The 26,004-nt window shown below is 47.3% G+C and overlaps 2 protein-coding genes across 3 annotated transcripts in view; one reads left to right on the top strand and one right to left on the bottom strand.

Annotated features, from left to right (window-relative positions):
* The window catches only part of LOC125688601 (uncharacterized), a 209,733-nt gene that overhangs the window by 36,105 nt on the left and 147,624 nt on the right, over window positions 1-26,004 (top strand). The window contains exon 10 of one of the 2 annotated variants that reach the window (XM_048934802.1): window positions 453-509. The exons of the other annotated variant lie outside the window; for it this stretch is intronic. Within the exon in view, the coding sequence (XP_048790759.1) occupies window positions 453-463 (11 nt within the window). The 3' untranslated portion in view covers window positions 464-509. Of the gene's footprint in view, window positions 1-452; window positions 510-26,004 lie in introns of those variants that run through there. 2 annotated transcript variants of the gene reach the window in all.
* LOC125698038 (uncharacterized) overlaps window positions 16,427-26,004 on the bottom strand; it is a 31,525-nt gene continuing 21,947 nt past the window's right edge. Inside the window, exons 44-60 of the mRNA XM_048955921.1 lie at window positions 25,681-25,840; window positions 25,512-25,552; window positions 25,194-25,203; window positions 24,732-24,784; window positions 23,908-24,027; window positions 23,614-23,736; window positions 23,324-23,479; window positions 22,980-23,102; window positions 22,631-22,684; window positions 21,853-21,945; window positions 21,371-21,466; window positions 21,073-21,196; window positions 20,761-20,870; window positions 20,222-20,374; window positions 19,834-19,988; window positions 17,485-17,563; window positions 16,427-16,588 (exon numbers count right to left, since the gene is read on the bottom strand). Coding sequence (XP_048811878.1) covers window positions 16,427-16,588; window positions 17,485-17,563; window positions 19,834-19,988; window positions 20,222-20,374; window positions 20,761-20,870; window positions 21,073-21,196; window positions 21,371-21,466; window positions 21,853-21,945; window positions 22,631-22,684; window positions 22,980-23,102; window positions 23,324-23,479; window positions 23,614-23,736; window positions 23,908-24,027; window positions 24,732-24,784; window positions 25,194-25,203; window positions 25,512-25,552; window positions 25,681-25,840 — 1,812 coding nt within the window. The remainder of the gene's footprint in view (window positions 16,589-17,484; window positions 17,564-19,833; window positions 19,989-20,221; window positions 20,375-20,760; window positions 20,871-21,072; window positions 21,197-21,370; window positions 21,467-21,852; window positions 21,946-22,630; window positions 22,685-22,979; window positions 23,103-23,323; window positions 23,480-23,613; window positions 23,737-23,907; window positions 24,028-24,731; window positions 24,785-25,193; window positions 25,204-25,511; window positions 25,553-25,680; window positions 25,841-26,004) is intronic.

The following is a 26,004-nucleotide window of genomic DNA, read 5'->3' as shown; positions in this document are numbered from 1 at the left end:
TTTTTAATATATATACCTGCTTTATATATATAGTTACATTTTACATGTGTATATATATATACCAATAATATTTTTATGTATGATATCAATGCTTGCAGCAAAGTCAGTTCAAATTGCTGCAAAAATATTCACTGTTTCCAGTTTCCACTTAGAGGATCTGAGCACCATTGTAACAGTGGAAATTTATTTCTGTAATTGAAATAGCATCTTCTTTTCACACGAGAGGAAAACAATTTAGAAAGCAGTCATTAATAATGCAGACTACATCGCTAGCACTGCTGAAATTGTATCACGAGTGCTGTTACACTACTGTAAAACTGGCACATTTTTTGCCTGCTTGGACATCTGTCTACAGTCTGTTATATTTCAGAATTAGCTGTGATGTTACAGTTTTGCTGTGGTCTTTCCAATCCGGTACAGTAGTTTCAGGGGAGAATTTTTTTCTGTTCTAGTTTTAGTATGACACAGCCGGTTTGCAGGACAGTAAATATTGGGCAGGTAAAATACTTCTCTCCCTGCACCCTTTCCAGAACTCCTTGGAAGTCCGTGGCGCAATGTGCAGCTGCCTGTCTCAGTCCTTTATGTAGCAAAGGGGAAGTCTCGGCCAGAGCTGTCAGCTCGCTACCTGATTCGTCATCTGTTCACCGAAGATGTGCTGGTGAAAAGCAATGTCTATGGTAATATTGAACGTGGTATGAGTCCGTTGGACTGCAACAGAATTAATGCTCTCAGAGGTAAGAGCAAAAATCTCAATAACAGTGGGGGAAATATTAGTGCAAGCAGGGGAAACAGTTGAGAGGAAGTTGATGAATTCATATTCGGGCACCTCAAGGAAGTCTCCAAAAGACAAAGCTGGTTCTTAGGGGGGAATTCTATCTCAACGTCTGCCTGAAAGGGCAGCGTGCTGGAAGATGGGAGCAGTTGTAGGGGATTCTGATAGACATGGGGGCAACTTGTTGATACAGGTGCTGGATAGGCCAAGCAGAAGTGAAGCACATCAGGTTCTGGTGCTCTTTACGAGCGAGGTTGGGGTGTGAAATTCTGTGGCGATATTTCTTATAGAGAGCATGAAATAGCAAACCTCAAGATCCTGGGGAGATTGAAAAGGTTTGAGAAGTACACAGCTTGTAGCTTAGGAGAACAGACTTCGGCTTATTCTGGAGGCTCTGAAGAACTCTGGCTTCTTCTCAAGTCCAGTCTCCATCTCTTGTTTCTATTTAAGCCATTTATCAATCATGCTCCCACATTCAATTCAGTGTTGCTAAGTGTTAGTCTCTGTCTTCTTAATAAAATCCTTTTAGGTACTGGCAGACCACTAGTACTTGCCCATGGTGCCTTCTTTTCTAGACCAAGTAAGTCCAGATGCCTCAATGGACATGAGTTCTAGTCCGCTGTCCTGTCTGATGGCCCAAGAGCTCCCAGCTACAAGCCAGCAGAATAAGCCAGTCTGCTCTGATACTAAGAATACAATAACACTGTTTAATAGAGCAAATTCTCAGCTACAAAGCACAGTTATTCAGTCATCACCATTAGCTCTGCATTTTCTCCAGTGACGAAGAAGAGCCTGCATGCTGCAGTTGTAAAAATCTGCACCAGTGTTCGTGACCCACTGTCATCCTCTCCTCACCGTGCCCACATCCACTCGTTGGTCTCCATAAACATTCATCAGGCATGAATGAACGTCAGTGAGTGCTGCCATTTTTTCCACATGGAGGAGTTCAATTACACACCTGTGCTTCATACACACTTCCATATCAGACATCATTTTGTCAGACTGCCCCTCTTACTGCCATCTGTCACATGGCAACAACATGTAAAGGGATACTGGCCAGTGGGCAGGTTCAATCTCTTCTGCCATACTGTCAGCATCTGCCTCTGACATCATAGCCTAATATGGTAAAATCGGAGATGTTACTTTCAGAACAGCCCTCATACTTCATTGTAGCAATATAGACAGTTCTGCCATTTCTTCAGCTCACATGAATCCATGCTGTCTTTAGGAAATCAGCATTATTTATTCTGTTTGCAAATCCTGTTCCAGAATCAGAGTGGGTATGTTGTGGCTGGAGTTGTAGCAGGTGCTTTTTGCATTCTGCAAGATATTCTTCTCTAGCCCAGCACTAAGAGTTCTGGAAGAGACTCACAGCACGGTTCTTGAAGAAGAAAACTTCTTATCATAAATTAAAAGAAAAAACCAACAAAATCTTATCTTAAAACAAATCATTTTACATGTTGAAAGGCAGAAAGGTGCTGCAGTCTTACCTTATTTACTCCTTTGCTACCTCAGTCAAGTATTTGTTTACAGTACTGTAACAAGATAGATATGGAAGAAATTCTTGCTGCTTTTCTGTCACTGTTGTTTCTCTACAGTTGTGTTGTGTTAAATTGCTGTGTTTTAGTTTAGTGACTTTAGGTTGGAAAAGACCCTCATGATCTACCTTCATCCCCATGTTTCTAATGGATCATAGAATCATAGAATCATAAGTTTGGAAAGGGCCTACAGTATCATCTAATCCAATTGTTCTCCCATCACCATTACAACCACAAGCCTCTAAACTATATCTCATAGCTCCTCATCCAGACACCTCTTGCCAGAGATACAACTCCCCACCACCCTGGGCAGGCAATTCCAGTGCCTGACATGATGGAGCAAAGTCAGCTCTGGTACTGTCTACCAGAAACAAGAGGATTCCTGTAAATTCTTTAATTGTCAGAGATCCTCTGAAGGAGGGTGTAGTCTTGCCAAAAGCATTCTGAAATGGAGGCTGAGACTTTCTGCTTTAGCAATAGAACTTCAACACTTCGAAGGGATCTAGCCCATTAAATGGCTCCTTGTTTTCTTTGCATATTTGTTTTAATGCATTTTGTCACTGTCAAGTATCTCAAACAGAGGGGAAAAATATTTGCTTTCTAATTCTGCTGTTCAATGCTCATACTGTACCTAAGCTGTTCTGTTTTGGATGCGCTTGTTTTGATTGAATTACATCCAAAAGAGAATGTAACTTGCATAAATAATTGATAATTTACTCTGATATGTTTATTTTTAGACTTTCTTCAAGAGAATTACCCATCCTTTGATCTGAAGGAAACTGGATATGATTGGAAGGCATGTGTGGATGCCATGAACAGCACAGTCAGCAATCTCAGATGTGATTGTAAAAAGGCTACAGCTGAAATCCAACAGCAAATCTTGGCAGTGCATCCAAACGAAAGTTCCCCAGAGAGTCCCTCTTCTGTAAAGCCATGTGGAAGTGACACTATCAATCTCACAGACTGAAACTATCTTAGCAGCTTTATTTAGCAGGTTCCTCTAAATCCTACATTATTAGCAGCACAAAATAGTATATTTCATGAGATCAAGGTTAGCAGAAAATTTGGGAAGCCTAACTCTTTGTTGAAAGAGTACCTGTGCTATTGGGAGATGAATTCCACCGTTTCCCGTGGCATTGGTGATAAGTTCTCTCCTGAAAGAACCTCCCTTTCCTAATTCATTGATGGTGAAAAATTAATTTGATTACAAAAGATGCATTGCAGATCATGCTCTTCAACATCTTAGTTGACATAGTGACATTGACAATGAGATCAAGTGTACCCTCAGCAAGTTTGCTCATGACACCAAGCTGAGCAGTAGGAAGGGAAGCCATCCAGAGGGACCTGGACAGGCTTGAACAGTGGTTCCACATGAACTTAGTGTGGTTCAACAAGGCCAAAAGCACTGAGATCAGGGCAATCCCAGATATAGAACTCATTGAGAGCAGTTCTGCAGAGGACTTGGAGGTCCTAGCGGACAAAAAGCTGGATATGAGTCAGCAATGTGTGCTTGTAGCCCAGAGGGACAACTGTATCCTAGGCTTCATCAAAAGAGGACTGACCAGCAGGGTGAGGGAAGTGATTGTCCCCCTCTGCTCTGTCCTCATGAGGCCCCATCTGGATGGACTACTGCATCCAGGCCTAGGCCCCTCAGCATAAGAAAGACGTGGAGTTTTTGGAGTGGGTCCAAAGGAGGGCCCTTAGAATGACCAGATGGCTGGAGCACCTCTCTTATCAAGGAAAGTTGAGGGAACTGGGCTTGTTCAGCCTGGAGATGAGAAGATTCCAGGGAGATATCACTGAGGCCTTACAGAATTTGAAGGGAACTTAAAAACAGGAGGAAAACTGACTTTTTACATTGTCTAATACTGACAGGACAAGGGGGAATGGTTTTAAACTAAAAGAAGGGACATGTAGGTTCGATGTTAGGAGGGATTTCTTTACTCAGAGGGCAGTGAGGCACTGACACAGCTGCCTAGAGAAGATATGATGCCCCATCCCTGGAGGCACTCAAAGCCAGGTTGGATGGGCCCTGGGCAGCTGAGCTGGTGGGGGGCAGCCCTGCCCATGGCAGGGTGATGGGACAGCGTGAGCTTTGAGGTCTCCTCCAACCCAAGACATTCTATGAATGTATCTACAATCAAGGAAACAGAAGCAGGTGGAAATGTGGAGAGAAAAAGATGGACCTCTGTGAACGAAGATTAATAGTCAACTAAAATATTTCATTGTGTGTGAGGAAGCAAATTAGCTTCATTCTGATTCAATGCTACATAAAAACAAACAACAACAATAACAACAACAACAAAAAAAAATCCCCAAAGCATTCAGAACAAACAGCCCAAGGTTTGGTTATGTTTTATCATGATGAAAATTGATGACAGTACTTCTTTGGGGGCATAGTCAGCTGCACAGTGGCATACATCTAATCAGGTCTGATGTTCACAAGGTGCAAATTCACTGCAACTTTCATCTAGACATTTAGAGGATTTGGACCCAGCTTCAGACTTAAGAAAGAATAATTTCCATTATCTTCTAGTGCTTGGACCTCTAGTTAACACTGTTAGGACATGTGCTGTGTACTGTTCACATGCAGTCAGTACCTTGAAGTGTAAAGGTACACTTTATCAAGCTCACAGTCATAGCTTTTAATATTCAGGTCGGTGGCTGCTGGTCCACAGGGCTACACAGTTTGCTTTGCTGTCTGGTTACACTGCCGTTCTGTAGGCTTTTTGTTCTGTTGTTGTTAACTTAAATTCTGAAAGATGTGCAGTGATTATTCCTGCCCTTGCTTGCTCTTCCACACAACTTTGAGATTTTTTAGAATTTATTTAGAATTTTGTTTGTAGAGATTATTAGTTCCAAAACGGAGAAAAAGAGCCAAAAATGCTTACATATTTTCAGTAGCTATATGGAACTTTTTCACTGTCACTCATAGATTGGAACAGTAGAGTGATGTATTTATTGAATGACCTGACTGGCACTGAAATCTGTAGGTGTGGTGCATACCTCTAGCTTCCATATTGAGAAGAATAATTGAATAAAAGTAGAAATAGTTTTCTTGGTTCTGTTAGAAATGTATCACTTTTTGCTAACTTTTATAAAATAAAGTATTTTGCACTTAGGAAAAGTATTTTATGAATAAAACTAGCATGTAGCTCCTTGCCTAAGTATTTGTGTGCTGAGTATTTCTTGTGTGGTGGACCTGCAGTTCAGGTGCAGTTGCATCTGGCAAGATTCTTGTGATCTGCTTTTGGGAACCAGAGCTTTGAGGAGATCTGGCTGAGGTGAGGTGACTACAAAATTTAGACTGCCTTAACTGATTCAGTAAACCAGAGAAAGGCATTTTGGACTTACCTGTAGTTACAGCTTTGTTGAAGTTATCTGAAAAAGATTGCCACAAAAAAAAAAAAAAAAAAAAAAGACTTGAATCAAATTGTTAAGAAATTCCTTTAAACTGGTGCATTTTTAGTAGAGTAGGCCTTACTCACACAGTGGCATCAGTTTTTGTATTGCTTCCTTTTCAAGGTCTAAAACAGAGTGGGAGGGTAATCTATTTGTTTGAAAGACCGAGAATTCATCTTCAGTCCTTTTTATCTGTACCACAGAGCTGTACTCTCCTGCACGAGTTCCCATCCTTTATGCGTTAGAGCTGAGCCATTCAATTTGAGCATGTTTCAAATCTATGAGTTTGTTACCTGCCGCTTGTTACAGCTGGTCAAGATTATCTTAGTGGTCTTTTCCAGACATAATGATTCTATCATTCCATTGTACTTCTAGCATCAGACTCGACAGCCCTCCTGTCCATACTTCTTATGTCTGAGTTACGATGCACATTACGTGATACCTCTGAGATGCTGCTCACCATGATGCATTATTGTAGGCTGGTGCATACAGTATTTTAATACAGTGTATTAATAGCAAATTAAATGTATAGCCATGGTATGCTACGTTTTTTAAAATGTGTGTAAGATATATAAAACTTTCAGTGTGACTTTTCACTAATTGACCCTAGACATCAACACTGATATGAAAATAATTGCCATAGCAAAATTCCTCCATGACCCTCCAGTTCTGACATACAACTCCTGTGGTTATCAACAGAGGTTCTTTGTGAGTCAGACCCGCAGTACTGGGATCTGCAGAAACAGTGCTAAAATCATCATTCCCCTGAAAAAAACTGCAGCAAGAACAGCACCTCAATGATTCTTTTTATAATACAGCACTTCCACAGGAGGAAAAAACTGGGACTGCTATACCTTCTACAATCAAAAGAGGATAAGGTTTTGATTTTGTTCGGTTTGGGTTTGGGATTGGGTAGGAGGTTTTGTTGTTGTTGTTGTTGTTTTGTTTGTTTTGAAAACAAAGATCTTTCCAATAGGTATGGCAGAGACTGATAGCCTCTCTGGACCAGGTCATCCTCTGCTCTTGGGTGTCAATGCAGGTATGAGGCAAGGTGTGGAGTTGGGTCTGGAGTCCAACGGCAGCAACAGTGCTGTGAAATGGGTCTGAAGCCCATGCAGGAGATGGGGCCAGGCACAGCTGGGGAGTATGACCAGTGGGTGAGGGAAGCCTGTGGGACAAGGCAGGGACAGGAACAGGGACAGAGCAGACGTAAGTTCACAGGGAACAGTAAAGGCTTGTGGGGCCCCCAGAGCATCTATGGAAACAATCTCCTAAAGGTGTTCACTTCAGCAGCCACAACTTGTCCCTTAGAACAGCATAATAGAACCATTTTTCAAGAAGGTTTTCAAGAACTGCATAAATGTGGCACTGAGGGACACAGTTAGTGGCCATGGTAGGGATGGGTTGGTGGTAAGGCCAGAGGATTGTAGTAGTCTTTTCTAACTAAGATGATTCTATGATGCTATGATTTTATGTTGTTTTTGTTCCAAGTGTTTATTTGGATTGTTCAGTGGGAGCATTCACAGGATTTTAGAATATAATGTAGGATGGATTAAATATTTGTGAGGTTCTTTACTCCTAACTTATTTGAAGGTTTGGCTAAGTGATTATTTTGTAGTTCACTTGTACTGTTCAGATTTCTTCAGATTCACCTGTATGAAAGGACATGGGAGATGCTAACTTTAAATGCCATCCAAACTATGCAGATATTTAGCACTGTTTCTTTCTTTGTTGTTCATAATTTTCTTTTGCTGAGCAGTGAGGTGACATCATAACACTACTCACTGAATGCCAGTACTGGCTGCTCCCCGGTAGATTGAAGGGCTCTAGCTCCATCTACTGAGAGCCAAAAACTTTCCTAGAAATGAAAGAAGCTCTCTGATTGAAAGAACTACTAGCTACTCAGGAAGAAAGCTGCTCTTGGTGCTAAACAGTTGAAGTTTCTCTTTCAGCCAAGCTTCATTTTGTTAATACACATATTTTCATTTTAAAATGATCTAATTTGGAATTTTACTTGCTTGGTGAGATACAATTTTTGTTTTTCAAGATGTATACAGATATTGTTAACTGTAACAACCATTCACGTACACTTTTGTATGAGCAGCAGTATGCAGGAGCTGAGGGAATACAGGGATCAGTGTTCTCTGATTTTTTGGCATTTAATTTGCTAGCATGAACTTCTCAGTAGAGAGGCACTGGCACAGCTGCCCAGAGAAGCTGTGGTGCCCCATCCCTGGAGGCACTCAAGGCCAGGTTGGATGGGGCCCTGGGCAGCTGAGCTGGTGGGGGGCAGCCCTGCCCATGGCAGGGGTTGGGGCTGGGTGGGCTGTGAGGTCCCTTTCAACCACAGAAATATCCTGGGTTGGATGGGATCCACAGAGATCGAATCCAACACCTGGCTCCACACAAGACCACCCAAAATCAAACCTTATGTCTGAGAATGTTATCTTAATATTTCTTGAGCTCCTCTGATTTTATGATGTCCTGCTGCAGCCCCATCAAGGCTAAGATTTCCAGCACCATCAGCAGACAGGTCCACGCATGAGGCTTTGGGAATTTGGGTGAGGGGCCGGTAGCTGTCCAGGAGATGTCTTTCTATGATATTGTAGGCCAGGAGACAAAAAAACTATCACTGACTGCTAGTTTGAGATAAGGTTGCAGTTGCTGCGACAGAGTAACAAGCTCATTCAATTGGGGATGTTCAGCTCTGTGAGGTGGACCCAGAATATCACCATCTGCAGCAGACTCCTGGTAGCCAACCAAGCATCCCATTTGCTTGGCTGTGTGAAATGCCCACTTCTGTATAACACTGAGTGATTTACCTTATTCTCTTATTTTATCCAGTCCCTGTCTTCACTCACTTCTGTGTACTGTGGAGGCTGAAGAAGAAAGACGTGCATCCATGATTAGGCATCAGTTTGCTTTTTGAGATCTGCATCACCAGTGGGCAATGCTCAGAGTTCTCATCAGTTGAGAAATATAGGAAAACATTTGCTTAGATCATTCTCCGATCTGTGAAGAGTCTGCATGAGGCTGCAATTTGAAAAAAAATGGAGCAACAAAGGCAAGGAGGTGATTTACTCCTTCTAAAACTGACTGGGTAGGCTGGGTCTTGGGAGCTGTTTTTTATCACATCCTACTTGGACTGATGGAGCTCAGAGCACCCATCTCTACTCAGATTTCATAATAAATATTATGCTCAAAGAGGACTGACTTAGTTTTCTGATTCACAGGATAATTCCTTTCCCTTACCAGTGACACAAGCAGGAAACGTCATTTAAAAAGGGAAAGCTATTTATTTTGACACAGAAAATAAACCATCAACTGAATTTATGTTTTAAGCTCTTAAGTGTTGCATGTTACTGGTATTGGTTTAGTGACTATAGGAAAGGAGTGAGTGGATGCATGAGACATGAAAATGAAGTATGTAGGCACAGTTTTTCCCCCTAACTGTCACAGAAATATGAAAACACCAATAAATTAATGGTACTGAATTAGTGCCATGACATTTTTTTCTATTTAAATGTTTTTACAGTAAAATTATTGACCCCACACCGAAAAAAAGTCAGAAAAATACAGAAAACTGTTTTGTTTTGTTTTTAATCATAATACACTAACAAAAAAAAAAGGCTTGCAATATCCTGCCACTTCTTCTAGGAGATCAGAGGTAGCCTTGTAGTATAGTCATTTCCAATTCCCCTTTGGCCATTGCTCTGACTGAAGAGTTAGTTTTGCACATTATGATCATGATGTTACTGGAAAGACATGCAGTCATTTAAAGCAGCAAGCTATGAAAAACTATTTGTTGTCCACACAAAGGAAATCTTCTTAAATTCCAGTAGGACAGTTTTCCATAAAACATGTTTTCCATTCTTTCACATATCTGGATTGTAAATGAGGATTATTTTCCTGCTTGTGTGATCTCATGGAGGTGCTAGCTGAGCACATTTCATCCTTTATTTTTTTTTGTTATAAGACTTTCATTTTATAGATCTACACTTCCAGCACTCAGCAGAGATGAACAAAAGCAAATATCTGTCAAGTTCTTCACTTCTTCTTCGCATTTCACCAGTGAGATCTTTTACATGGAGATATTCCTGTGGGTTGTAATTCCTGTTTTCCTTTTTAACTGTAGCAACAGTAGTAGATACATATAATAGCAGCAAGGTTATATACTCTTTTTAAAGGAAAAATATTTAAATATAGAAATGCTTTGTATTATTGTGGCTTTTCCTGACTTTGTTATAAATACACAACTGTCTTAAGAAAGCCTTTACTCAGAAGCTGCAGTCCAAATTGACTCTTGTTTAATTTGGAAGCAAATCCATACAAGCTTTTGCATGGCTTTGAACTTATTAACCTGATAACTAAGCCTGTGGCCTGATTCTGAAAACAGCATCTGAGTGCGCAACAATTTTTTGTCCGTTACATTTATGACTACTAAAGGTAGGAACAATTAACTTGCGGGAACACAGCTGGAGGATCAGGGTCTAGGTTAGCAAACCGTAGAATCACAGAATATCCCAGTTTGGAAAGAAACCCACAAGGATCATGGAGTCCAACCCCTGGCTCCACGCAGCACCACCCAAAATCAAACCCAATGTCTGAGAGTGCTGAACTCCAGCACTGGTGGCCGTGCCCACAGCCCTGTGCATCCCGTTCCCCGCCCTCTGCCCTGTGCTGCAGCCCCTTTCCCTGACCCCCAGCTGCCCTCCCCTGACGCAGCTCCACGCCGTTCCCTCGGGCCCTGTCGCTGTCACACAGAGCAGAGCTCAGCGCTGCCCCTCCGCTCCCTGGGAGGAGCTGCAGCCGCTGTCAGTCCTCCCCTCAGCTCCTCTGCTCTGCGCTGAGCAAACACAGGGGCCTCAGACACTTCTCAAATCTTGCCTTCTACACCCTTCACCATTTTTTGTAGCCCTCCTATGGAAGCTCTCTAACAGTTTTATGCCGTTTTTGTACTGTGGTGCCCAACAGTGCAGACATTTCAAAGTGAGGTTGCCCAGCACAGAGCGGAGTGGGACAACCCCTCCACCTACCCAATGGGCAGTGCTGGGCCTGGTGCGCCCCAGGGTACAGGTGGCAATATACAAGCTTCATTCAAGTAATGCTAATAAAAAAAGCATAATACCCCATCAAACAATGACAGGGAACAGATGCGGGCAGTGGGTGCTGTGGGCTCTCAGACACCTTTGTGAATTCAGCCATCCCACCCTCCTGCTGGGAGTTACTGCCTCCTTCCAGCACTGCGTGTGCAATTCAACCACTCCAGTGTGTCTCTTGGCATGAGAACTTGCCCTTCACTGGAAATTGGGTTTGCTCAAGTACCTGGACTCTGGGCAGCGGTGGCTGAGACGTGTGTTCAAGCATGAAGGCAGGAAAAGTGGCCTAGAAGATCTATAATGCCTTACACTGCCACAAAAATCTGCTTAGCGAATCTCTGAATATGGTTACAATAGTTATCAGTGAATCTAAACTGGTGTCCAAGATGCTGAAACGTAATTATCAGTGCTTCGGACTACAAAGATGTTTCCTGTATCTGTCTTAATTTCTCCAAAGAAAAAGTCCATTCAAAGAAAGGTCAGGGAAATGACAGTGACCATAAACACCAGCTGCTCATTTGCAGAATAGTGGGATGCTGAAACTATGACAGGAAAGCTTTCTGGGCCCATTTGTTTGTTTGTGTTTCTGTTTACAGCACTTGATGCAAAGGAGTTCCTCAGCACAGAGCCCTTCAACACTGCAATAATAATGTGAATTCTGGCCTTTTCTGATGGCCTGACTCAAACCCAAATAAAGCCAAAGGGAGTTTCCACAGATCTTTCTGGAGGTAGGTCAAGATTGTTTGATGCTTAGCTACATTTTTTATTTTATTTGGGTAATGTGTGAATAGCTTGTTGGCTTCCCTTCCCTTCCCTTCCCTTCCCTTCCCTTCCCTTCCCTTCCCTTCCCTTCCCTTCCCTTCCCTTCCCTTCCCTTCCCTTCCCTTCCCTTCCCTTCCCTTCCCTTCCCTTCCCTTCCCTTCCCTTCCCTTCCCTTCCCTTCCCTTCCCTTCCCTTCCCTTCCCTTCCCTTCCCTTCCCTTCCCTTCCCTTCCCTTCCCTTCCCTTCCCTTCCCTTCCCTTCCCTTCCCTTCCCTTCCCTTCCCTTCCCTTCCCTTCCCTTCCCTCTTTTCCCAGATAGATAGAAATATTTTGAAATAGCTTTTGTAATGAATATGAAGTCTTCTGCCAGGGAAGTGAATGCAAATGCATCTGATCTCCAGCTGCAGATCAGCTGAAATGTGGAGTCCCTAACCCTATGTGCACACTTTGAACACTTTTTTTTCCTTTCTGCTGACAGCCTTTTAGCCGAATCCCCTCTGGAGGCTTATATTAGAATGTGTAATATATCTTCTGTTTGGTGAATTCTAGGATGTTTAAAGAAAAAGTGCTGAAAGAAGCAGATTGCTGCTGTACACCTTATCCTGAATCAATTTCTGATCTCTTTCACTAGTGAAGCGCTGCCTGTCCTTATATCAGGACTGACTTAAGTGTCCTCTGTGCTGTATTATAAGCATTTCCCCTATTTTCCTAGTGCCTCCTCGCCTTCTCCTCTGTCTGCCTTACACTGTAGGCAGGTCCCCAATTTCCCACAGAATAAGCCCATTCCAAGACAGTTCCAGCCCAAGTAGTTCCCCACATCAGCCTGATTTACCTCTTGCACAGCATACCTAGCTAGACAAAAGCATTTTGGTTTTTGAACAGAGAGCTTTTTTTGTCTTTACATGGTTTATTCCTACTCGAGAGGATCAGCTGGGAGAGCTGTTGTTTAAGCAAATGCAGCTTGGTGCGGGGTGACTTAGTAATTTGTATTGTCTGGTATCTCCTGTCTTACATCAGAAATTAAAGAACAATAGTAGAGTCTTCTCTTCCCTGGGGATGTTGCAGGCTTGTTTTTTGTTCTGTTTTTAACAAAACCAAGAATGTTTTTGGTGATGTGAATGTCATACGATGATACACTGAGATCATATATTGTAGCTGAGCTTTTGTGGGCCTTCCAACAACAAATGAATAGTTCTTTGCAAAAAGAGGAGTGTTTATGTCTGCAAAAGGCATTGCATTTTGCATGGGATCTCATGTTCTGAAGTGCATTGTGAATGCAACTGAAAATATACTGCAAAGGACTGTGTAGAAAGATAGAATCTCAGAGCTCATATCAGCTGTGTAAGAGAGTTTTCTTTAAGAGAGAACATTTTGTGAACAGGACAACAAAATATCTGCAATTCTCTCTCGAAGGCAACTCTGACATTATACTGCATTTCATTTCTATATGTTCTGGTCACCTACTCCACTAAAAAGAAAAATTGTTCCAAACCTGTTCTGCAATTAAAGACAGCATTTCAAATGTTTGTAATAGGTACTCTCTTCACTTCAGCCTTTATGAGCCAAAGACTACTTCCTGATGTATTATAGAAATGAACTTATTTCTTCACAGGTTTTTCTTTTCCCTTTTTTCTTCCTCCATTCATATAACATTTCCTGTGAGATTGTGAATCTCCAATCTGTGTGCCCCATAAAACAAATATTGGAACTGGAGGTCATTTGAAAGAAAGCCTTTCAAAGAAAGTGCTTTAATTAACATTTACTTTTATTTGCAAAGGAACCTTGAAGATCCTTTATATCGGAATATGGGTCACGGCTCACAAAGAATACCAATGATGTACTGTAAACTATGCTATTGATAAATTAGTGTCAGACTCCCAGGCGTATTAAATCTGCACAATTGTGGAGCGCTAATTATTTCTATTAATATCTATTACAGTAATGTGTAGTGACTACAGCGGAGGTCTGAGCCTGCTGTGGTGGGTGGGGGACACACAGCAGAGCCAGTCCTTGCTAGGCAGTGTTACCCTGAGAAGGTAAGCAGAGGGAGGCAGGGAGCATCACTTCTCTGTTCATAGAGGGGGGGAGGTGAGGAACAGGTATTGTGCCTTGCCCAAGGTCACCTGTTCCAAGGCTTAGTGTGGAAACCCTGTAGACTCCATCCGCTGTAATGGGAGAAAAACATAGCAGCTTGGTTGCTTTTGGGGTGATGATAACAGAGAGCTTGCTCCTAAGCACAAAGCACAGATCCCGCAGAGGCTACACAGAGGGAACTCAGGATCCCTCCCTCCTTGCCCACACAAACACAGAGGATGCTAAGGGGTTTTCTGAGTGCTTGCATTAGAGACATAAAGCTGCAGGGGTTTTGTTCCTTGCAGGTAGGAAGGGTAAAAGTAATGAAAATCTGCTAAAGACTGAAAATAATTGAATTCCTTGTGCTCTTCCCATCTTCTCTACCTCCCAGAGCATATGAATTCATTGGCAAGATAAGCCAGAGACTTTATCCACTTGGCCACACTGTCTTGGTTTGTATCCAGGGGACTTTACAGGTGTAAAATTAACCACAGGAGAGCTCTTGTATTGTTCTGACTGCAGTGCAAACATATGGAGAACTACAAGTGAAAAATAATTAGTACAATATTTGAGTACATGCCTATTCCCTCCTTTTATACGTACAACATATGTAAATCACTCTTCCTTTTGTTTCAGTATCTGAATAAGGAAAAGTGAAACTTCCTTGTTTAAAATATGGCTATCTCTGTCAATAGAACCTTGTGAAGATAATCTGCTTGTAAGGAGAGATCAGCTTTGTCCAGAAAAGCACACAAAAAGAAAGGTTTTGTCGCTTGGCATGAGCTGGAGAGTACCTTGGACTGATCCTGAAAAAATTCTATGGCAGACTTCTCTAACTTGGCTCAAACAAACTTCAAATAGCATATCTCCTAGAAAATAAATCTGCATTTGACTGATACTAAGAGGTCATGGTCCATCAACTGCACTAAAATGTTTTTAAAGCTGTCCCAATGTGCGCCCATACAATGAACCAGGGAGGCTCCCTCCAAGGTTTTTTTCTATCTGGTACAGAAAATGTATTTATAAGTTCACTTAGATACACACTTATTCAGCAGGCTGGAGTGATTCCAAATTAAGTGGGTTTTTAATTAAAAAAAAATCTACCTAATTATATCTTTTTCCTCATGAGACAGAAACAGATACAAAGGTGCCATTCTGACTTCTCTAATAAATAGCTTGCATTTTATTTACTTATTAAGACCATTTAGTGCTCCAGAATAGTCCCAGTTCAAGGGCTGTAAAATGCCCATTTTTTATTATTTTTCAGTGGCCATTTTCCCCACTGTGCCTGTTGATCTCATTGAAGAGCTGAGGCATCCGCTCCCAGATTTCTCATGTGCTAAGTGTAGCGGAGCGGCTGGGTGGCATCACAGGGGGAAGGAAGTGAGGGGGAAAAGGAACAGCAAGAGGAAAGAGGGGAGGAGGGCACAAACGGACAAATAGATAAAGTGGAGCATGAACGCACACTGCAGGGATGCACTTTTGAATAGGAAGAGGTCTGTACAGCAGCAAGATGCATACCTGGAGATGACAGATGTGTTCCCCTAAAGCACTAATCTGTTGTCTCAGTTATTGTTCTGGGTCTTTTTCTCCCCTTCTGCAAATACATGCTTTCATTTCTGACAACAAACACTATGCTTTTTGATTGAGGATCCAGAATACTGTTGCTATTAAAATAAATTAATATGCATATATAGCACTTTGTTGTGTATGCACACAAGTTGTGTGTATAGTCACTATGGATTACTGCCCCAGAATGTGCCATCATAAATTAGAGTGCAACTGCTCCAGTCTATTAGTAACCCACTACTGGCAATTGCCTGGGGGACTATTTCATGGCAGTTTCCATGTGCAAATATGGTATTTGTTATAGAATCACAGAATCCTTAGAGTTGGAAGAGACCTTTAAAGGCCATCTAGTCCAAGTCCCCTTCAATGAACAGGGGCACCACAGCTACATCAGGTTGCCCAGGGCCTGATCCAGCCTCACCTTGAAAGTCTCCAGGGACCACATCTCTGGGCAACCTGTTCCAGTGCCTTCCCACCCTCACTGTTAAAGATCTTTTCCTTATATCCAGTATCCCAGTATTTCCTGTTTTTCTATTGCAGCAAACAGAAAGAAACTCACAATACTAACCACTGCCTAGTTACAAATATGAAATCCATTAGGTCAGTTAGCAGCAGAAGAAACACTTGTGTCCATATTTAGGGTCATTATCAAATCTGCTTCAAACATAGATGCAGTCAGCTTAATGCAACGCCTCTCCTCCCATCAGTGTGTATGTATGCACGTGCATACACAAGCACAGAAAACACGTATATCAATTATTTGCATGTGGAAATGCAGCCAGGTGAGCTCTGCAATGGCATGAAGGCACACAAATAGGCATGTGTGAAAATGAGTGTAAAAAAAGCTCCCTTTAAACACTGGATTTGGAGACTGACCTCCCAGTGCTGTTCCCTGGGCCTAATTCCCTATGGCGAACACCAGCAGGAGCAGATTTCCAGCCCAGCTGCAGCAGCTGACAGCTCTGCCTGTGGCCTGGATTTAAATTGCTCTGCTGTTAGTGGTAGTGGGGGACAGGGTTGGCTTGTGGGAGCAAAGCCTGGGGGTAAGTAGGGCTACCAGCACATTGCTGGTGGAGCATAGGTCTGTGTCCAGATGTATGCATATTACAGACAGCAGAAACCTGGTGTTAAACTCTCTCTCCATCATCTACACATGGTGGAGATAACCTGGTTATCTATAACCAGGTTCTAACCTGGTTATCTGGCTTTTGCTCAGTCAGGGGATGAAACTGCCTTCTTGCCAGGCCCCTTGATCTGGATGGGGACAGGACTCCCCAGGTCTCTCCGTGGGCCCCCTTCCTCTGCTTCAGACAACTTCTGGAGGGAGCCATTTGGCTGGCTGCTGCCAATTGCTTCATTTTCCTCTTCCATTGTCTGCGGTGGGGGAGATGGCCAAGTATCTCATAAACAGCAGTGTTAAAGATGATCTCAGAGTGCCAACTGTGAGTGGAAAAAAGGCAGCAGCAGGCAGCTGGAGGAGGAGGGCTGGGCAGCCCCATCCCAGCCTGGGGGCAGGAGCAGCCCATCAGGATGAGTAGGCAGCAGGGCAGGTCCTGGCCATCCTTTTCTGGCTTGAAGGGCCTGTGCAAAGTTCAAGGGCTCTTCACAATGAAGCAGCTGGGCAACACCTGCAAGCAGTTTATTTAAGTCCTTACTGGCTTATTTTGGGAATCTGACTGGGTGCCAGGCTGGAGGCTTCTGAGGAAGTAAATACTTCAAGACAAAATACTCAAGTGTTTTGCCTAAGCCGTGCCTGTCGGCAGGGGCAGAAAATAAAACAAAGCAAAGTGTGCATTCAGTGAGAGCCTGGCAAGATGGAACGTGGAGCTAAGAGACGCATCCTGAAGCCAGGATGGAGGTGGCTGGGCGCCAGCAGGGCAGCTTCAGCCAGGCTTGTTGCTACTTGCAAGGCCAAAGCCCAGGCCTAACAGAACTCAGAAACTCTACGGTAAAATAAGGAGTCCACGAAAGACCATGTAAGACCAAAGTGCTCCTGTATTTATCACAGATATACACGCAGAGTGAGCTAATAAGGCACTACAATACTCATGATAAATACTAAATGCTAAACTGAGGAAGCGTGGTCTTGACAACTGAGTAGTGACGTGGACTTGAACCAGCTGAAGGAAACAAGCCAGAGAGTTGTGGTCAGTGGAACAGAGTGAGTCAAGTTGGAGGCCTGTATCTTGTGGAGTCCCTCAAGGGTCAGTACTGGGACCCGTACTATTCAACATACTCATCAGTGTCTTGGATGAGGCAGTAAAGCGCACTGTGAGCAGGCTTGCTGATGCCACAGAACTGGGAGGAGTGGCTGACATGCCTGAAGGCTGTGCTGCCACCCAGCGACACCTGGACAGGCGGAGAGTTGGGTGGGGAGAACTTGAATGAAATACAACAAGGGCAAGCGTAGGGACTTGTATCTGGGCAAGAACGACCCCACATACCAGTATAGGTTAGGGACTGACCTGTTGGAGAGCAGCGTAGGGGAAAGGGACCTGTGGGTCCTGGGGGACAGCAGGGTGACCATGAGCCAGCACTCTGCCCTTGTGGCCAAGAAGGCCAATGGCACCCTGGGACATACTAGAAGGGGCATGGTTAGGAGGTCAAAAGAGGTTATCCTGCTTCTCTACTCTGCCCTGGTGAGACCGCATCTGGAGTATTGTGTCCAGTTCTGGGCCCCTCTGTTCAAGAAGGACAGGGAACTGCTTGAGAGAGTCCAGCACAGAGCCACAAAGATGATGAAGGGACCAGAGCATCTCCCTTACGAGGAAAGTCTGAGGAAGCTTTGGCTTGGAGGAGACTGAGAGGTGACCTAATGAATGCTTATAAATATGTAAAGGATGTTGGGTTGAGAACTGGCTGACTGGCAGAGCACAGAGGGTCGTTGTTGGTGGTGCAGAGTCCGGTTGGAGGCCTGTAACTAGCGGTGTTCCTCAGGGGTCTGTGCTAGGTCCGGTCTTGTTCAACATCTTCATCAATGACCTTGATGAGGGGATAGTGGCCACCCTCAGCAAGTTTGCCGATGATACAAAGTTGGGAGGATTGGCTGACACGCCTGAAGGCTGTGCTGCCATTCAGCAAGACCTGGATAGGCTGGAGAGCTGGGCAGAAAGAAACCGGATGAGGTTTAACAAAAGCAAGTGTAGAGTCTTGCATCTGGGGAGGAATAATTCCATGCACCAGTACAGGTTGGGGGATGACCTGCTGGAGGGGAGCTCTGCGGAAAGTGACCTGGGTGTCCTGGTGGACGACAGGTTGGCCATGAGCCAGCAGTGTGCCCTTGTGGCCAAAAAGGCCAATGGCTTACTGGGGTGCATTAAAAAGAGCGTGGCCAGCAGGTCAAAGGAGGTGATCCTCCCCCTCTACTCTGCCCTGGTAAGACCTCATCTGGAGTACTGCGTCCAGTTCTGGGCTCCCCAGTACAAAAAAGACAGGGATCTCTTGGAAAGAGTCCAGCAGAGGGCCACGAAGATGGTGAAGGGCCTGGAGCATCTCCCCTATGAGGAAAGGCTGAGTGAACTGGGTCTGTTCAGCCTTGAGAAAAGGAGACTGAGAGGGGACCTGATCCAGGTCTATAAATATCTAAGGTGTGGGGGGCAGAATGGCAAGGCCAGACTCTTTTCAGTGGTGAGTGGAGACAGGACAAGGGGAAACGGCCAGAAACTGGAGCATAGGAAGTTCCGCACAAACATGCGCAAGAACTTCTTTACAGTGAGGGTGACGGAGCACTGGAACAGGCTGCCCAGGGAGGTGGTGGAGTCTCCTTCTCTGGAGACGTTCAAGACCTGCCTGGATGCCTACCTGTGCTACCTGGTGTAGGGAACCTGCTTTGGCAGGGGGGTTGGACTCGATGATCTCTGGAGGTCCCTTCCAACCCCTACAATTCTGTGATTCTGTGATTCTGTGATGTCTGTCAGGAGGATGGAGCCAGGCTTTTCTCAGTGACATCCAGTGACAGGATAAGGGCAATGGGTACAAGCTGGAACATGAGAGGTTCCACATGAATGCTAGAAGAAAAACTTCATGGTGGTGGTAACAGAACAGTGGAACGGGCTGCCCAGAGAGGTTGTGGGGTCTCCCTCTCTGGAGACATTCAGAACCTGCCTGGACACATTCGTGTGTGACCTAATCTAGGTGTTCCCAGCAGGGGGATTAGATTACATGAGCTTTTGAGGTTTCTTCCAATCCCTGACATTTGGTGACTGTGATTCTGTAACTGGTATGGAGAAGAGACAGCAGCTATTGAAATAAAGACTTGGTTTAAAAAAAAAAAAGGTACTATTTTTATATATATATATATTTATTTATTTATAATAAATAATACAATTTTTAAGCTCATCTTCTCTTTTCTCGTTCTCTTCTCTTCTTTTCTCCTTTTCTCCTTTCAAATTTCCCTTTTCATTCCCTTTTTCCTTCCCTGCTCCTTTCCTCTCCTCCCTTCCTTTCTTATCCTTTCTTCTTTTTGCTATTGGCTCCATCGCTGAAGACAAAATTCTCTTATTCTCCTCCATGTCTCACTAGAAAAAGTAGAGTCGCAACTTGAGACTATTCACAAAAAAGAAAAGCTGCCTCCTCCCTACATCCCTCTGCAGCAACAGCAAAGGCGGGAGTGCCAGTACCTGTCCGTTGGCCCAAGCGGCCGGGAGAAGTTGCTCATCACGGCCTCAGTGTGACAGCGGGTGAGGATGACCACCGCCTGGCACAGGAAGGGCAGGAACGTGCTCTGCTGCGCAAACGATGTGATGCTGCGCAGGATGTAGAGGATCGGAGGCACCTGAGAGAAGAAGGGGAGAAAGAATGACTTGCTGCATCCTGCACTCTGCAGGGCCCAACCACGGACATTCAGCGCATGAGCAGTGCCTGCTCCCTTGACATGCTGCCAAGTCCTAAGCCTGAATTTCATGCCAGCTACCCTGGTCTCCATGCCCTGAACACAAGGGGCAAACGGCACAAGTCATAGTGCAACAGCCAGCAAAAGTCCAAGACACGTGAAGGAAAGTCTCTTACGTTCCAACTGATGTCCTTCCCGTGCATCTGCAGGAAGGTGGTCATCCACTTCCCAGCAGCACGCACACGCACTCCGTTGGCTTTCCGGATCGTCTCCTTGATGGCAGTCATGAAGTCAACGGTGCGTTCTAAGGGGAAGTTCCTGCACACGATCTGCAGAGAAATGAGAAGCGGGAGAGATCTCATCACTGCTCTGCTGCAGCTGTCTGTACCCTGCTGTTTATACGGAAGGCGGTTGAGCCTTCTCTCAACTTCTGCACCCATGGTGTTTGCTTACATGCAAAGCCTACCTCCCAGCAGCCACAGTCACATGCATGCAAGTGCACACACACACACACAAACGCACATCATGGAGTCAGCTCCTTGCACTGGGTGCCTGAAGGCCAGACGTAGCTCAGAGCCTCCTGCTACTTGCACTGGGAAAAGAGCACTCAGGGTAACAGCTCATTTTGGAAACAGTGTCAGAGGCTGGGAGCAGCACAGGGTCGTGCAGAAGCCTACACACAGAGATCACACCACCCCTTCTTGGGTCCACATACCATGGCCATTTTGGATGTGGTCTGAAGCTGAGAGGCGATGCTGCAGGCATGCAGCCCCTCGCACAGGCCCCCGATGTCACCCGTCTCGATGTCTGTGTTGGTCGCTTTGGCTGGAAAGAGCACAGGGAGAAAAGGGAAGTCATGCTTCTGGAAATGAAACTGCATTCCACGGGGGAAAGACAGAGGACAGGGTGGGGACAAGAAGAGAGCTGTGCACGGTGCCTCTCCCTCCTGTAAACAGGGCCCAGCCCGTGGGGCTCTGGTAGTGCTACGGAGGAGGGCAGAGGGCTGGAGCACGCCTGCTCCACTCACCTTGGATTCGCAGAAGGGAGCTCAGACAGGTGACAGCCAGCTGGCGGGATGCGGGCATGGGGTCACAAGTCAGAGGCGCCAGCAATCCCACCAAGGAGCCAAAGTGCTCACAGGCATCTCTTCTCTGCAGGGGTGAGAGGCAGGAACAAAGCTGTAGACGGCCCCAGCTCTCTCCAGCTTCTCCCATCTGTGCCTTCCCCACGCCATGACACAGCATGCACAGCTGGGCAGAGCTCGCCTTCAAGCTCTGGGGCACTGGGGAGGGAGCAGGGAGCACGCGGTGGGGCTCTTTACTCACTTGAAGCTCTTCACAAACAGCCAGCAGCTGGGAGCAGGTCTGCAGGGCCCTCTTGCGCTCCCACACGTTGCTCGATACCATGGATTTCTGCAGGACCTGGAGTAGAGCATCTGTCTCACTGAGGATGTCTTTGCTTTCCCTTCCTGCCACCCCTCTCCCTGTCCCCCCTTTCCCAGCACTTTCCCTTAAGGCCTGCCCTGTTGCTCCATGTGGCCTCCTGCCTCACTGACCACCGGCACTGCCGCCCCGCTCTCTGCAGACACGCCTGCCTCCTAACCCAGGAGCTTTTCCTCGGCTGTGGCCTCCAGGGGCTGGCTCCTGCTTTCCCCCTGCAGGGCCCATTTCTCTGCCCATTTCAGCTCGCAGTGAGCTGGCACGTCAGCAGGAGATTTCTCCCCCTCTGATCCTCCTCTCAGTCCCCAGATCTCTGCCCCCGCTATTGACAGGCACCATGCTTTCTCCCTTGCCCCACGAATACTCACATGGACTATGTTCTGGAAGAAGCCACCGCTGGGCTCTGTCTCCAGCAGGACCACCATGAGCCGGCCCAGAGCTCTCAGTGATGTTTGCTGAAGCTGAAAGCAGAAGAGGGGAGTGACGTGTAGCATCACGGCTGCTGCCAGAGCAGAGGTTGTGTGTGCTGAGGTAGGGTTCTGACCGAGAGGTGGCCGGGAAAGTTACGGCAGGTTACCTGCAGGTACTGTGCTGCTTGCTGTGACTTCCTGATCTTCAGCATCATCTCTGCTGAAGGGTGTGTCACGATGTTCTTGCAGCACAGGACCAACATCTCACGCAGGTCCTTGCTTTCAGAAGAGGGCTTCAGCTTGCTGAGAGGAGGAAAACAGGAAGAGAAATCAGAAAGGGTATTTACCTCTCCAGACTGGTTCAGACAACATCTGAGTTTCTCCTAATTGACAGCTACAAAGCCAATACCCCCACCCAGCTCATGCTGCTGAGCACTGCCTTCAGTTCCAGCAGCGCCCACCTCCTCCCCGGCAGCAGTGAACCACCTCCTGCTCTGGAGGGAAGGAGACCCCAGCTCTCCCTCTCTTCCCTGCCAGGGCACAGGAGCACCAGGGCCTTTCTCCCTGCCCAGAACCTCAGCTTTGCTGGGCACAACAGACCAGCCGTCTCTCCTGCTGTAGATGTGGTTCCTCCCCCCCTGGCCCCTCCAGGCCCTCAGGAGCTACCCAAAATGGGGATCACCATCCTGACTTGCTACCTCAGCCCTTACCTCAACTGCTCCAGGGCCAGAACCACCTTGAGAGGCACTGGGGAGACAGGCATGCCCGAGTAATACTTCTTCATCAGGTCCTGCAAGTCCCAGAGAGACAGTGTCAAAGTGGGCAAGGGGCACACAAGAGCTGTTCCACCCGGCCCCCAGACAGGCACAACTGCCACACACCAGCCCCATCACTTTCCTGTGGAAGCACTGCAGGATGCAGCAGCTGGTGCACCCAGCCCGCTGCCCAGCCACTGCCTGCCAGCACCCAAGGTCCCCACCAGCTGGAGACGTGTAACTGCTGGACACCTGCATGCCTCCAGGGAAGCGAGCCTTGTGGCGCAGCCCAGAACTCCTCTGCAGACAGCCCCGTCTCCAGGCACTCACCATCAGGATCTCCAGCAGCTTGCTCTTCAAGGAGGGGTTAAAGCTTGCAGAATCACCCACAGCTTGGTAGGCAGAGCTGCAGTCGGTGATGCTCTGCACCAGCGCGAGGTTGTTCTGCAAGTCCTGAGGAGCAAGAGAGAAGAACATTCTTTGAACTGCGGGAAGGGACAAGGGCTGCAAGGGACACACGTGGGGACAACGCTAAGGGAAGGGCTTGGATCTTTATCTGGGCACAAACAGTTCCCCGAGGGACCTTTGGAAAGGAAAGGCCCATCTCAGCATCCCCCCATGTGGAGAGGCTGCAGAGGGGCGCTCTGACACCCTGGCACACTTTGAGCTCTCACCCGGCAGCTGCAGCTGTAGAGCATCAGGACGTTGCCCACAATGTCTCCCTCCAGGTGGGCGAGCAGCTGTTCCTTGGAGGCACGCAGTGCCACGCTGCCGTGGGCGAGCATGAGAGCGCTGCGTGTGGCATGAGCTCTCGTGCTGTCCAGCTCCATCTGTGTGGGAAGAAATGCCTTGAGACACTCGCTAACGGCCCCCAGTGCCCCGCGATGCTCCTGGGCTCCCAAGGCAGGAGCTGCAGGGAAAATAAGGCAGAAGAATGCCAAGATGGAAACCCGTAACGCTTTACCTTCTTGCGCCTGGAAATCCTGGCATTGCGGCCTTTGCACAGCCTGGACGCAAACATGGTGAGCGTGGCCAGGACTGTGTGGAAGTTGTTCTCAGCAGCATGGCTGAGAAGAGAGATGATTCCCTGCACAAAAGAACAAGGGGCCGTTGGCACAGGCCTGAATCTGCAGGTCTGCTCCTGAGCAAAATGGCAGCAGTGCAGAGGTTGAAAGGCCCGGAGCAGGGCCAGGAGAAGGCCTCTGCCCCAGGGCCAGAGCAGGGATGCTCACAGGAGCTGGAGGAGAGGACAGCTCACCTGGGCCTCACGTGGCTCCTCTGCATTTGCCTCCTCCAGGTGCTGTAGCAGCTTCTCCTGCACGTGGAGGACTCCCTGACAGGATCCCAGCACCGTGCCCAGAGCCTTGTACAGGAATGACTGCAGGGGAAGAAGCTGAGATGTGGCAGCAGCTTAACCTGCTGGTGGAGGGCCAGGTGGGAAGGAGCCAAGCTCCCTGGCGGTTGCTGAGAGCAGCTGCGGGGCCGAGCTTTAGCCATCCCCGGGCAGATTGCAGGGAAAGGCCCTCTGGGGGGCATAGACTGGGGAAGCAGCATCTGCACCCGCGTGGGCAGAGCACCAGCCGCAGCCCCAGCCCCAGCTGGACACCTGCAGCTGCACCGCTGGGTAGAGCCGGGGGGAACTCACCTTTTCTGCAGAGCTGCTGGCAGAGCTGCTCAGCCGCTGGCTCAGCTCACAGCTCAGGGCCTCGATCCATGCCTTCTCCTCTATTGTGTCCAGCGACGCCTTCAGGAACTGTTGGAGAACAGGAGAAGACAATGTTCCCTTGCCCTTTGCCTCTTCCCTCGCTCCCAAGTTGCTGCAGCCCTCTGGGGAGAGGTGCCTGGAAGAACAGTCCCTCTCCCAGCTCCCCCAGTGTTCCCTCCATTAAAGCCACCCACCCTCTTCTCCTAAGACCCCTCTGGGCTTGGGACAGAGCAGAAGAGGCAGCGCCACAAAGGCGTGCGGCCGCTCCGCAGCAGCGCTTGAGAGGCTGTTCCTGCCCCACAGTGGCTCACGTGGGAGCGGGGCTACTTGGGGCAGGCAAGCACTTCTCTGCACCGCGCCTCCCGGCAATGCTGTACCTTTAGCAGACGGCGCTCAAACTCGGCAGTGTCCGGGAAGCTCTCATCTTTCCCTGCACAGCAATAGGAAGACAAAGACCCTTACTTAGGATCAAGGCACAGAAGAAGAGCTGCTGCAAACCTGGCTTGGCCTGGGCACTTGACACTACCAAGCTGGGACCTGCACCCCCTCCACAATGACCTGTCCCTCCCCACAAACACTGCCTCCACAGGAACACGGAACTAAGTGCTCCAAGGCTGCTGTCTGAGGGGACATGAAGGGCCCATCCACGTCCTGGAACGGGCAGATCTCTGGTGGGATAGGTCCCTGGGCCTCAGTGCTGACTCCCAGGAATGGGAACAGCAGCAGAGCAAGAACTGGCCTGCAGGCAGTGCTTCCCCTCTGCCATGCTACAGAGCTGCATTTTCACTCCCCCCCTTCCCTTCCCTGCCTCTGCCTCTTCTTCCCCTCCAGTGCTTTACCTTCAAGACACTGCAGCAGCAGGGGGATCTCAGTAGCCCACATGGCCCCCACAGCCCTGTGGAACCTGCTGTGGAGGTTTTTCATCAGCAGTAAGGCAGCAGCTTGGAGTTTGCTGCCTGCAACAGGGCTGCCTGCCACCACCTGAGTGAGAGCAACACAAAGCAGGGTCACTTCTGCAGCAAGAGCAACGGCTTTCCCCCAGGATGGAAGCAGCTCGGCTCTGCTCTGGCAGGCAAGGAGCAGCCAACAGCTTTGCCCATGGCCATGCTGCTTCCTCCTGGGTGCTTGTGGCACCGGCCTCTGGAGCATCTACTCACCAGCAGTCGTGCCAGCAGTGTCTGGGGCGTCAGCAGTGGGCCTGCAAAGAGAAAAAAAGTGCTGAGTAAGACTCCAAGACACTGTGTGCCCAGCCACGCACACCTCCGCTGTCCCTTCTGGGTGCTACCACAGGTCAGCAGAGCTCACTGAGGGAGTTTTTGCTCCTACCTTGAAACATGGAGCTGACAAAATGGGGATCCAGATGTTCTATCGGCCGTCCTGTCAGCTCCTCTCTCTCAGCCAGGGCACAGACACAGCGGGAGACTGGGATCAGCATGCCTGTGTACTGCGCTGGCACCACAAACAACAGCAGCCGCGGCCACAGGAGCTGTAGGGAACGGGGCAGTTGAGCAGGTCAGCATTCCTGCCTCTGCTCAGAGATGAAGAGGACTCTGTGAATTTCCCTGAGTCCTGTGTGCTTCAGAGCACATTGGAGGAGAGACCTGGGGTCCTGGAATGGGACGAGGAACACGTGAGGGAAAGGCAGGGAGC

This window comes from Lagopus muta, chromosome 1 (assembly GCF_023343835.1).
Source record: "Lagopus muta isolate bLagMut1 chromosome 1, bLagMut1 primary, whole genome shotgun sequence".
In the NCBI taxonomy this organism is placed as follows: Eukaryota; Metazoa; Chordata; class Aves; order Galliformes; family Phasianidae; genus Lagopus; species Lagopus muta.
The sequence above is the reverse complement of the archived record's forward strand: the minus strand, read 5'-3'. Positions and strand labels throughout refer to the sequence as shown.